The following is a 13,211-nucleotide window of genomic DNA, read 5'->3' on the forward strand; positions in this document are numbered from 1 at the left end:
AAAAGATGGAGGGGGCTGGGCTGTAGGCCCACCGGAGTCTGGGGGCAAGTAGATACTCCAGCTTTATCAACGGAGACCTACAGTCCCCAGGTCCTGCCCTAACCCTCACTCCGGTGGAAACTACCCCACGTCTACTCACAGATAAAATGAAGGAGCCAGAAAACTATGTTCTACACAGTTCACCCCAGGAAATTCTAAATAGTTCTGCAGCCCAATTTCAAGAGTGGAAGTGATCACTGCATTGATCTATAGTAGTACATTTCATACTAAAAAGAAACTGCAAATCCAATGCCAAAACACTAGGCAAATCCTGCTACCAAGAACGCTGGTTTGTCCTAAGTAATTTACTTCTAAAATACACAATGCCCACGTATACGTTAAAAATCTAACAGCGAACAAGCTCTTTCTTAGAAGGAGTGGATGGCTCTAAAAAGAGCCTTTGTGGTGTGGGTCTGCAGGATCCGGTCTTTCGGGGGAAGACGAGTTTACTTGGAGCTGGTGTACTTGGTGACGGCCTTGGTGCCCTCGGACACGGCGTGCTTGGCCAGCTCGCCGGGCAGCAGCAGGCGCACGGCCGTNTACAATTTCTTCAGGAGATCTGGACACTGAATGCTTATGTATGTCTGGTAACCGTTATGAAACCCATTTCTATCAGCCCCATAACTTGGCTTAAACAAAAGCAGTATCACAAAGTCTTTTTGTAATGATGAAATTTTAAAAGCTATCTGATTTAAGACCCTGCAAGCAACCTACCCTGTGGTTTTCCCAGTTGGTGGGAACTCTGGATGCACTTGCAGAAGGGTGGCTTCGTTTCATTCCTACCATAGGTACCTTGCTGGAAGGTAAATTCCTTAAGGTAGGAATGGGAGTAATTGTTCAATTACCCGCCATTCTTCAAGCCCATGGCAAAGCCAGTCCTTTCCCAAATTTGTAAAATAAGACGGGTTTCTGTTGCAATCTTGAATTTCCAAGTTAGTAAAGTGCTGCACTGGAGTTTTATGTTATCTGAACATGACTAGTTCGTGTAAGGATGTTTCCCTATGAAGTTTCTAGTCTGGATTGTTTACATGCAAATTAGAATTTCCTTGCTGAAAAAGAAAAATCTCGAAGTGTAAAAAGTATAAACAATTGAGGAAAGAAGGTATAGAATTGAGCTGTCCAGTATGGTAGCCAGTGGCTAGTCTGAATTAAGTGCCATACTTGTCAAAAACACACTGGATTCCGCAGCGTTTGGGAAAAGAATGTAAAAATATCAATTGTTGATTATATGTTAAAATGAGCATTTTGGAAATATTAGGTTAAACAAAATAGGATTTAAAATAATTCCTCCTGTTTATTTTGTTCTAATATGGATCTAATGTGGAAAAAATTGTTTCTTATGTAGCTTGTATTTATTTTTAGGGGAAATCGCTAGTATAAAGCGGACAGAAAAAATATATGAGGTCGTGGACAAGAATACCAGAGCATTTGGAGCTCAATAGAAGTTTCGAGTCTGTAACCAATCCTGTTACCGGTTGTGTAGGCTGGTCCCCTTTTGTCCAATCAGCTTCTGACTCTCACTATAAATATGACAGAAGGGGCTTCTCCTTACGGTCATTGAACTCTCTGGCCATGGCTCGCACGAAGCAGACGGCGCGCAAGTCGACGGGCGGCAAGGCCCCGCGCAAGCAGCTGGCCACCAAGGCGGCCCGCAAGAGCGCGCCGGCCACGGGCGGCGTCAAGAAGCCGCACCGCTACCGGCCCGGCACGGTGGCCCTGCGCGAGATCCGCCGCTACCAGAAGTCCACCGAGCTGCTCATCCGCAAGCTGCCGTTCCAGCGGCTGGTGCGCGAGATCGCGCAGGACTTCAAGACCGACCTGCGCTTCCAGAGCTCGGCCGTCATGGCGCTGCAGGAGGCGTGCGAGGCCTACCTGGTGGGGCTCTTCGAGGACCCCAACCTGTGCGCCATCCACGCCAAGCGCGTCACCATCATGCCCAAGGACATCCAGCTGGCGCGCCGCATCCGCGGGGAGCGGGCCTGAACCGTAAGGTCTCTCCCTCCTTCCCAAAGGCTCTTTTCAGAGCCACCACATGCACGTTGAAAAGGACTGTTTCCCTGTACCTATTGGGGGGCTACGTCTATAGAACCGCCCCATTTCTGGGCGTTTTACAATGTTTTAGGAAGTTGGTAAAAGCACTCAAGTGCACCTGACTTAGCTATTCTGCTTGTTCCGGTTGATAGTTTTCGCCGTGTCTAGCCGCTCTGCTATGGGGTACATTGCCCTTTATCTCACGGTAATCCGCTTCGGCTCAGCACATAGGAAGACCGCCTGCACGTTCGTTTTCTCTTCTCTGTCCCTTCTCAACTTAGAAGCCCGTGGAAAGAAATTTCTAAGTAACTTTGCTTTGTACTCTGGAGCTTGGATACCAACATAACAACTGCTAACCTAGTCACCCGCCACGATCCTGTTCATTGCCTTCCTGAGAGTGGGTTCATGAATAAGTAGGACCTGTGTTCTCCGCATCCAGATTTTAGGATGATGCCAGTATACTATTCAAGGTGCCCTAGTTCCTTTTTCAAGCAAGGTGTTCTCTCCTTAATCTCCCTTCCTATGGAAGGGAAGGTATATTTATTTGGAGGAAAGCAGTGCCCTCCCACCATCACAGTTTACCCTCCTGTACACACACGTGCACGCACACACGAGGCTGTTGATACAATCTAAGGCCAGTTTCTAAATAGATTGGTAATCTCAAGTGTGAGAGTTTTCCTTCCTCCTGGGCTGGGAAATCGCTATTAAGAAGGGCCCTGTCCACTCTGACCCATACTCTTGCTGGCTGGGTAGAGCCCCCTCTCCCAGAGAGAAGGCAATAAGTACGATTCTCCAAATTAGTCTTTCAGTTCTGAGTATATGAAGATTTATCCGGGTGCAGGAGTAGTTCTAGTTGTGTGGACATTTTTAGATCTGTGGATGTGGTTACTCCCTGCCTCTGAATCCACTCCATGTGCTAACTGGGATAATCTTGTGATAATCTACCTCAGCTCTTTCTGGGCTTTCAAGGTGAGCTTTCATCACCCCATAAGAGGAATTGAAGTTTGCCATAGGGATGGCATGCAAATGTTGCAGGATTCTCGCACAGAGAGTCGTGACACCGAGGCTTTTCTTTCCAGGAAGCAATTTTATTCGTGCCGGCACCGCTCAGTTGGGTTCGTACCCAAAAGAACCGAGCGGCCCACATCACATGGCATCGTTTTTTTTAAATACATTTTCTATTTCTTTGTCTCCCATATATGGTAACACACGTAAACATGCAGTCTGATTAAGTTGTCTCAGTTTACAAGGCCATGGGGAATGTAGGCACCTGGGCGCATATCTAGGTGACCTTGAAGTCTTCCCTCCTCTTTTTCTCTCTCTTTAGGGAGGGGTCCCTACCACACAAAAATGCATGCTCAGTAACCCCAGATTATTTTGGCTGATGCTAAGGTGTCAATGGTGATGCCATCCTTTAAGGCTCACCGGAGGAACAGGGACGGAATTATCAGTCTGGGGTGTGCATTTTCAGTTTCCTGCCGATCTGCGAGAATTCCTGAATGTACATGAATATGCACACCTGAACTCAAGAGGTAAGGCTGGGATGGACATAAAGGTTTGGGAGTCATTATTTATATAGTCATTAAATGCTATATAAAAAGCATTTAAAACAAAGCAAGTGGATTACAGATTCCTTTAGGCCCCTTCCCGTCTCTTGCAACCTGTACTTTATCGACAGTATCGAACTTGGTGTCATTGCCGAACATATCACAAGCCATGGATCTGCCGATGCTCATTCTCCACAGAGATCCCCATCCTATCCCCTATTTTCCAATTTCCTCTAACCTGCAGATGAGCTGTTCCTTCTCACAGATCTTCTCCTCCACGCCCTCCTAATATCCTGTGCTTATTTCTCTTGCCGTCTTCTGTTTTAGTTGTTTACTTTTCTGTTTCTTCCCATTAGACTGAGTTTCTTTTGGACAGGCAGTGTCTTAGTATTGTGTCCTGAATGCATAATACCTGAATATGAAACGAAAATTCATGGAAAGTATAAGTACATTAAAATTTAATAAGTGAGGCCACAGAAGAAAGTTTTTTGCCTCCGTTTCTTGAGAAGTAGCATAAACATTCCAGTCTTTTCCAAGGCCTAGTATACAAGGATCTTGCTTCGCCCATGTAGAAATAGGGAAAACAGACCTGTATCTTTGAACTCACTATTCTCAAAATGGCCTTTGGCTTTTTAGAGGTCTTTCTGTTTTTTCAAACTGTAGGTTTCCATCATGAAAACTTGGAATCAAGTTGGTAGCCTTCGGTGTCACCCTTGTTACGACTGAGAGTGTACCGCTAGATTGGACATCCGTGCGTTGGCAGTGTGGTAATATATGTACCCATATGCTTGACATAGACATGGATACAAATAAAATACTATGAATTACATTTGAATACTCTTAGTAAGCAGATCATTAAAACCAAATTTTTCTTTAAAGGCAAATTTTTTAAAATACAAACTTACCGTCTTCTTGCTAACACCCTGTTGGGTTTCTGTGTACCATTTATGGAAACCACTCCTGCACCCCCCCAAATTAATTTGATTTGATAGTAAAATTGTCACCTAAGCCACCTACAACAAATTTCCAGGTATTTACATAGGTAATCTTTTTGAATCAATGTAATGTTCTTGTATATTCAATACAAATGACTGCGAAATTTGTCTCTTTACTTCACAAATGTCAACTTGGTAACAAAATACACTGTAGGAAAGTGAAAAATTTCATCCTTCATTGCACCCTTCGACCCTACCTGGTTTAAGGGATAAATTGACATGGGACAGAATTAACAGGAAATGCATTTTATTACATGAGGAGGCCCACCGAAATTTCCCACCCGGAAGGGCTGAGGAAGCTTTTATACTTTTTAGACAAAAACTTGAGGGCTTGACAGGTTAAGGAAGACATGTTTGAGACCCTTGACCAAGTAAACAGAAGTTGAGCTAATTAGACTCGTAGAAATGACAGCTCTCCAGCCGTCAGAGTCCCTATCTCTAGTGATAAATTTCAGCTTTCAGGGAAACAGGAGGGGATGAGTGTCTTTGCACTGGAAGTTTTGGGAGTAACTCATTCAAAACATACCCATGTGGGAAGGTAGGGGCAGACTGCGCTTGGCCGCTACAGTACCAACCCTGAAATGTGGACAGGAGTTGAGGGTTAACCAAGGTTAGAGCCTAACTGGGGACTGTGCTCCTAATCATCCTGAACGAAAGACTAACGCGAGAGTGAAGCAAGTCGTGTCACCTTTTTATGACCATAGAGGTGGCTCTGAAAAGAGCCTTTTGTTCTTTAGTGGTTTCCAAATTCCTCCTCACTTGGCCTTGTGGTGGCTCTCGGTCTTCTTGGGCAGCAGCACGGCCTGGATGTTGGGCAGGACGCCGCCCTGCGCGATGGTGACGCGGCCCAGCAGCTTGTTGAGCTCCTCGTCGTTGCGGATGGCCAGCTGCAGGTGGCGCGGGATGATGCGCGTCTTCTTGTTGTCGCGCGCCGCGTTGCCCGCCAGCTCCAGGATCTCGGCCGTCAGGTCCTCGAGCACGGCCGCCAGGTACACGGGCGCGCCGGCCCCGACCCGCTCGGCGTAGTTGCCCTTGCGCAGCAGGCGGTGCACGCGGCCCACCGGGAACTGCAGCCCGGCCCGCGACGAGCGCGTCTTGGCCTTGGCGCGCGCCTTGCCGCCCTGCTTCCCGCGTCCGGACATAACGATCCGAAGTGCCAAACGTTAGCCAGTAAAAGGAACACAAAGACCAGCACTTTTTATAACCCTTATTGGGCGCGAAAAAGAACACTTTGCATTGGTTAGGGTTGTGGCTTTATTTTATCCAGTAAGAATGTAGCTTTGTGAGTCTCGCTATGTGATTGAGCAGAACTAACTACTGACGTCATGTTGAATAGTCACCAATGAGACCTAGGACTGTCACTTACACCTTATTTGCATAAGGACTTCTATATAAAGAGGACAAGGCGCGCTTTGCTGCTGCTATTTCTCTTCCGCTGTCTGTGTCCAGCGCGTCCGGTGACGTCCCGACCATGCCCGAGCCCGCCAAGTCCGCCCCCGCCCCGAAGAAGGGCTCCAAGAAGGCGGTGACCAAGGCGCAGAAGAAGGACGGCAAGAAGCGCAAGCGCAGCCGCAAGGAGAGCTACTCGGTGTACGTGTACAAGGTGCTGAAGCAGGTGCACCCCGACACGGGCATCTCGTCCAAGGCCATGGGCATCATGAACTCGTTCGTCAACGACATCTTCGAGCGCATCGCGGGCGAGGCGTCGCGCCTGGCGCATTACAACAAGCGCTCGACCATCACGTCCCGGGAGATCCAGACGGCCGTGCGCCTGCTGCTGCCCGGCGAGCTGGCCAAGCACGCCGTGTCCGAGGGCACCAAGGCCGTCACCAAGTACACCAGCTCCAAGTGAGTGTGCCCGGAGGCCCGCTCCAACCCAAAGGCTCTTTTCAGAGCCATTTAAGCTTCACCAAGAAAGAGCTGATGCACTTTGCTTACCATTAGAGAGGCGGGTGATCCGTGTAGGTGACGGGGTCCCAGATCACGGTCTCCCAGGAACACCTTGAGCACCCTGGGGGTCTCCTCGTAGATGAAGCCGCAGATGCGGTTGACGCTGCCGCGCGCCGGCAGCTGCCGGGTGGCGGGCTTGGTGACACCCTTGCTGTTCCCTGTGCAGCACTGTGGTGGCGCTTAGCATCACCCTTCCCAGTGCCTCCCCGCCTTTGACGTGTCTAAATCTGATGTTGACTGTATAGATGGAAACCCCAGGGCCAAAAGTCAAAAGCCAGAGCACTGAAGGGGGAAATGAGGTGGGGTGAAGCCAGCCTTTTGCTTGAACTCTTAGGACCAAATTGAAAACCAGAGGAACACGGGCGGGAAAGCTTCACAATTCTTCTGCCCTCTTGTTCCAGAGGAGGAGGAGGAGGAAGGGAGGTGCTGAAGCATCTCTGGGGCCGTCTTGGGTGGAGGTGAGGCAGGATTTGTGGCGCCCTTGCAGGGGAGAAGAGATGCTGAGTCCTCAACTGAATGTTCTAAGCAAGAAAAAGGGGTTAGTGAGTGAATGTGGGTCTCCCCGTGCTACTCACCGCACGGTATAGGCAGGCACAAGGGACAGTAAAGGTCTTGGACTCCCTGGGTAGGAAGAAGCCCCTGCCTCTGGCTCCAGCCTCCAGCCCTTGCGCCGCGCTGAGTGCTGGTCTGCTGAGCGAACACACCGCTTGCAGGTGCGCTGTGTGCGATAAGGCAGGTACGGTGCTTAGTGTGTGTTAACTTCTCAGAGCAGCTCTATGAAATAAGCACGGACGTCTCTCTCTCAAATAAGGCAAAACAAGTCACCCAAGCCCACAAAGCAGCAGGAGCGGCAACAACAAAACAAGAAGAAAAAAAAAAGCGTGAATGGAATTTAAGCTGCCAAATTGGAGTCTGCGCTTTGGGTAGGATCTGCTGCTTGTTTTAGGTCAGAATCTCTGCTTTGGTGAGATTGGAAAGTGCAAATGAAGGCCTTTGCTGTTAGCATCCTTCTTCAGTAACTTCTCACTTCTTTAAATTTATTAGACATTAACTGTGTCTCTAGCACCGTGCTGGGTTCTCGGCCCAATGAGGCCACCTCTTGGCTCTGTGTCCTGCAGCAAACTACAGAAGGTATGGGTCCCCATGCCTTCCCTCTAAAATAGGAATAACTTGAAGATTACAGGAGAAGTTTGTCTTCTCGCCCTTGTATCTTTGCCTGTGTTAGTCATGTGGAATAATAAATGTGAAGATGGGTTATTACAGTAGGAAATCATTTTGCTACGGGAAAGCCAGTATATCAATTGTACTCTGCACAAATTTCTACTTATGATCCCCTGCTACTCTGTTGCACGAAGGTAATAACAAAACTGCAGTAATTTTTATTTACTACTCTTTCCAGGTTCAGAAAGAAATGTCTAATAGGCCAACTCAAAGTGACCAATAAAAGTCATCTGTGTCTACCTTGCCTTCCAGTAATCTTGTGACTTAGCCAACAAACAAGATGCTAAAGTGGATTTTAAAATGCTTTCTTGCTGCCACCAAAACCCAACTGTATTTCCCAATTCTTCCACCCAGTTAACTAACATTTTATTTAGCATTTAGTATTCACTATAAGCCAGTCATTGTGTGTTGGGTTAGAAATAGAAATTCCTGAATAAGACTCCGTGATCTTAATTCTCAATCACCGCTGGGGGCACTGAAAATTGGTAAAACTTTCATGGAGGAAAATTTGGCAATCTCTTTCAAAACAATGAATATATTTTTACATGCAGAAGCCGCACTGCTGGGATTGTATTATTCTTGAAAATGAGCAAAATGACATATGTACAGGGTTTTTCAGCAGCCCAGTTTATAGTACAAAAGATTAGAAGCAATTTGAGTGACCGAAAACAAAGCGAAAAGTTAGTGCATTATTCTCTCCAATGGTAAAAAAACAAACAAGAATGCTGTTTTTCATAATAGCAGTAGCTAATACGTATTGCTTACCATGTGCCAGACAATGTCCTAAAGATTCTTACATATATTCAATCCTTCAGTCTTTATAATAACCTTATGAGTCAAATTACTACTATGCTTCTTTTATAGGTTATAAAGTGGGGATTCAGAGAGGTTGAGTAAATTGCCTGAGGTTGAACAGTCAGTAAGTAATGAAAAAATACTTTTTAAAAAATCTAGCTTCAGAATCCACATTTGCAACCACTGTGGACGATTAAGCTTCTCCAGGTATCGATATGTGATGGTCTCCAAGATTTACTGGCTAGTGCAGAAAGTAAGGTACAAGATCGTGTTCAGTAGAATGCTGTATATATATGTTTGCATGAGCGTAAAATACCTCTAGAAGGATACTAGATACACTTCCAGCGATAAAAGGAGGATCTTTTCCATTGTAACCCTTTTATGTTCTTTGAATATTAAATCAGGTATGCACTGCCCATAAATGAATAAATGAACAAGTAAATAAATAAATCTAAGAATCCCCCTGCTCAAATACAGGTAAAACACACATAATAAATGCCATGGCAGAGATGTGTATGGAAAACCCAAGGAGCACAAGATAGGTGATATTACCGGCAGGGGCGAGGGTTGTACAAAACAACGTTCTAAGCAGATGCAGTAGGAAAGTGGGTATCACATTCAAGGACTCAGTAACAGTTGGTGGGGCTAAAGTCCACAACGGGAGGCAGAAGAGAGCAGCCCATGGGCATGAGCCATTAGTCTGACAGAATGTTACACCAAGGGCTTCGTTCTGTACTCCGCGTGGGCTTTTGAAAATGGCAGGACTTCAGGGTAAAACAATTAATATGAGTTGTGAAGAGTGTATCAAGTCAGATTCTGAAATACACAAAATCCTAGATGCCAATATAACAGTGGATGGTTATTTAAGTGAAGCAGGCTCCCAAATTATTAAATTAGTCCACCATTCATAGGATTTCTTTGCTCCATGAGCGTGAAGGAGAAAAAGAAAGTATCACTGGTCGATTTTGGAACTAGTAGAGGAAACTCACAAGGATTTATTACCAGTTTAAAGGAAAGATTTCATGTACAACATTGTTGCCTCTGTAGTCTAGGATCAAAGAAGCCAATGGATCGCACTGCACACCGGAGAGAAGTGCCGGAGGGCTGTGCAATGCCCTCTAGTGTTCCGGGGTCCTCAGAGATCCCCTTACAAATCAAATGACACTCCTATATTTTTATCAACTGCAAACTACTGGGCAGCAGCTTTGAACACTGGCACAGACCCCCATACAGGACGGCAATATGGTACGTACACGGGGCCGCCCTGGGCAGGCTTGGCTTGATATTTTACATGAAGAAATAGAAAAGAAATTGAAAAGGATGCTATTTCATACAAGAGAATTGGATCTTGTCTTCCACCATCCAGGAAATCCTTCTTTCTAACCCATTTATTGGCCATTGTCAGCAAGAAGGGTATGCTTTGGTTTCTATTTTTAGGTGTGTAGTATACAAACAGTCCCATCTTCCTTCATGCAAGCTTTTTTTCCAAATTGGTTTCCTTTAACCTCACCATTTTCCTATAAGAACTTATGGTTCCGTCTGTCTCAGCACATGTTAATAAGATAGGAGCTGTAACAAGGGTCGAATAATCCACAGAGCTTAAGACCACATGTGTAATAGGAAAATCACTAAGCATCAGGCATTAAGGGAATAAGAAAAGTATACAAATTGTTGCAAATCCCAGTTATTTTTTTAACGTTTTATTTATTTCTGAGAGAGAAAGAGAGACAGTGTGAGCAAGGGAGGGTCAGAGAGAGAGGGAGACACAGAATCTGAAACAGGCTCCAGGCTCTGAGCTGGCTGTCAGCACAGAGCCCGATGTGGGGCTCAAACCCACAAACCATGAGATCATGACTTGAGCCGAAGTCGGCCGCCCAACTGACTAAGCCACCAGGCACCCCACAAATCCCAGTTATAAGTCAGGCAAATCATTGGAGAGCCAGTCATTTTACCTCTGTGTGATCCAATCAGCCAGTGTAAAGAAAATTATTTTACTTAATCATAAAACAGGAGCATCTATTGACTAGATAGATATTGACCATAGACAAGAGCAGGCACTAGTCTAGCATTGAGGAGACATGGTGGGGGAAAAAAAGCTTGTGAAAGTTCCTTTTCTTTAGTGGAACATGGAGGGGAGGAGTGAGGCAGACCAAAAACAATTAATTAATTAATTAAATCCATTCTATGTCAGCTCCTTGCTAAGTAGTCTGTATAAAATAAAGCAAGGCAGTGGCTAGCGAGTTGGGAGTCACAACTTTTTTTTTCAAAAAATGTTTAATGTTTGTCTATTTTTGAGAGACTGAGAGTGAGCAGGGGAGGGGCAGAGAGAGAGGGAGTCAGAGGATCTGAGGCTAAGAGTACCGACAGCAGAGAGCCCTACCCCACACACCGTGAGATCATGACCTCAGTCAGGGTTGAACACTCCACCTCTGACTGAGCCACCCGGGTGCCCCTGGAGTCACAATGTGAAGGCGGGCAGGGACAGTGGGGCATCACGGACAGCAAGTGGAGAGAGAACCGCCATCTAGGAGTAGCTACTCGAGGAGGAAGGGACGGGTGTAAGGAGCCCAAGTCAGCTCCCTGCGTGGCACGCTCTGGCACAGCCAGAGAGGCTGGTGCAGGCGCAGCAAAGGGAGCCATGGAGGGGAAAGGTTTTGAGCGTCACAGGTCTGCCTCTGTCTCGTCGTGCATCTTAATTCCTGCAGAGCCTCGCACACCCGAAGGTCCTCTGGGCAGCTGCTGAAAATGAGCACTGCAGAATCAGGGGGGACGGCCTCACCTGCACGAGGGTGTAGACCCAGGGCGGTGAAGGATATTCTTGTAAACAGATCCCTAAAGAGGTGGCTTCTAACAGAGGAATCCTGTTCTCGGCCCCACCCCCAGCACCAAGGCAGAGTCTGGACTGACCCTGGGTGAATGGCCCACAAATGTCTTTTTGGCGCTTCATAGAATAACAATACACGGCCCTTAGAGGGTGTCTTTGGGGGGGATTCTTGCCCTGAATCATCTACTTCACATTTTTAACTTCTCAAATTTCATCCCGCTGTTGCAGACCCTGTGGCCAACAGTGTGGTCAATAGTCACCATATTTGGGGGCCTATCACCAGTTCATAAATAGGCCCCTAAGGGGACACGAACGCTGATGCTCATTAACATATTACTTATGTGACAGAAAATTGAGGACCGTCCTACTGGGCAATACTGAAGGAGTGGGCAGGGAGAATCCCCGTTTCTAGAAGTTTTTCTGGTTACTGTTACAGCATAGAAAGCCAGCCCAAATTCTAGTGCCACCAAAAAAAACCCCAAAAACAAAAAAACAAAAACATGTTGTTACATCCGTGGATTCCGTGGTCAGGATGTGCCTGAAGACATCTGGGGCCTCAGATGGAAGTTCACCAATGTGGGATGATTCTCGGGGCAGCTGCCGAGGGCGACAATCATCCGAAGGCATCTTTACCCACATGCCTGTTACTGACACTGTGGGCCAGACCACTAATATGTGGTATGGGCTTCTGAGCAGTATCCTGGCCTGGAAGTGGTCAGAATTCTCACGTGGTAACAGGATTCCAAGGGAGTCTCCCAACACCCCCGACCGGAAACTGACTTCCCACGTCAGAATAAACTGACTTCCTAAGTCAAAATGCTAACAAAATCCAACACGCCCTGCCAGATGTCTGTGAGATGATTCACTACAGACAGACGGGTGCAAAGGCGGGTGCAGGAATTTCAGTTAGAAAAGGCCCCTGAAAACCGGATGAAGAACATAGAAGGTGGTTTTACCAAAGCCGTGCAGTCCTAAGGACTATTCTTTGTAGAAGACTGTCCTGAGTAGGTCAGGACTTCAGCCTCTCCGGTCATGACCTGTAAAAGCCGTTTGTGACCCCAGCCACGGAGACAACGGAAACACTCATGCTTCCAACATACGCCTGCAGGGGGCGGTGCACTTTTATTGGGGGGAGGGAAGGGGAAAAAATTAAAATCTGGGGATTAGGAGCTGGATCAGTGATGAATATTTATCACATGAGATACCTGTTAAGCAGAGGCACCCGCCGGCCCCATGGTGTAATGGTTAGCACTCTGGACTTTGAATCCAGCGATCCGAGTTCAAATCTCGGTGGGACCTTCCTAGCCTTTTTGCCTTTTTTTTTTTTTTCCCCTTTTTCTTCCTGGGATCTGCACGGCTTCCATACGAAGCCCTCACAAGCAGTAATATTATCGGAAGCGTGAGTTCGCCTGCGCCAGCGAGACCACGTGCAGAAACTCGCACAGCAAGAAGCAGTCACCAATCCTGTAAACTGCGCCCAGATCCGGGTTTGGAGGTGTGGGGTGGCGGGGCGGAGACTCGCGTCTCCGACGTGTGCCCTTGGCTTGATTCCCACAAAGGGGCTGGTGTGCGCACAGGACTTCCGTCTCACGAGGAGCGGCCAGGTGGCCGTAGGCCTGGAACAGGGATCTGAGCTGAGAAGCGATGGACACCCGCCCTGGGCGCGCGCCCCCGCGCCGNGCCTCCCCGTCGGGCGCTCCCCGCAAGCCGAGGTGCAGAGCGCGCGGTGCGCCCCCCGCGGCCCCAGCCCTGGCGGCCCCGCAGCCCCTCCGAGCCGCACGGGGGCCGGGTTCCTTCTTAGACCGGCTT

The 13,211-nt window shown here is 47.5% G+C and overlaps 3 protein-coding genes and 1 non-coding gene across 4 annotated transcripts; 3 read left to right on the forward strand and 1 right to left on the reverse strand.

Annotated features, from left to right (window-relative positions):
- Nucleotides 1-573: 573 nt before the first annotated feature.
- LOC144245273 (histone H3.1-like) lies at nt 574-4,414 on the forward strand. The gene is made up of 2 exons (XM_077780689.1): nt 574-617; nt 1,402-4,414. Exon 2 carries the CDS (start codon nt 1,438-1,440, stop codon nt 2,020-2,022), a length of 585 nt encoding a protein of 194 aa, XP_077636815.1. The 5' UTR covers nt 574-617; nt 1,402-1,437; the 3' UTR covers nt 2,023-4,414.
- A 657-nt stretch (nt 4,415-5,071) lies between these two features.
- LOC144245264 (histone H2A type 1-E-like) lies at nt 5,072-5,754 on the reverse strand. Its single transcript, XM_077780681.1, has one exon. It carries the CDS (start codon nt 5,752-5,754, stop codon nt 5,368-5,370), a length of 387 nt encoding a protein of 128 aa, XP_077636807.1. The 3' UTR covers nt 5,072-5,367.
- Nucleotides 5,755-6,047: 293 nt separating this feature from the next.
- Nucleotides 6,048-8,020, forward strand: LOC144245257 (histone H2B type 1-C/E/F/G/I). The gene has a single exon (XM_077780674.1). It carries the CDS (start codon nt 6,084-6,086, stop codon nt 6,462-6,464), a length of 381 nt encoding a protein of 126 aa, XP_077636800.1. The 5' UTR covers nt 6,048-6,083; the 3' UTR covers nt 6,465-8,020.
- Nucleotides 8,021-12,629: 4,609 nt separating this feature from the next.
- On the forward strand, nt 12,630-12,701 carry TRNAQ-UUG (transfer RNA glutamine (anticodon UUG)). The gene has a single exon. It is a non-coding gene; the product is annotated as a tRNA-Gln (tRNA).
- The last annotated feature ends 510 nt before the right edge of the window (nt 12,702-13,211 follow it).

The sequence above is a fragment of the Crocuta crocuta genome, unplaced genomic scaffold (genome assembly GCF_008692635.1).
Source record: "Crocuta crocuta isolate KB4526 unplaced genomic scaffold, BGI_CrCroc_1.0 scaffold1097, whole genome shotgun sequence".
NCBI classification, from domain to species: Eukaryota; Metazoa; Chordata; class Mammalia; order Carnivora; family Hyaenidae; genus Crocuta; species Crocuta crocuta.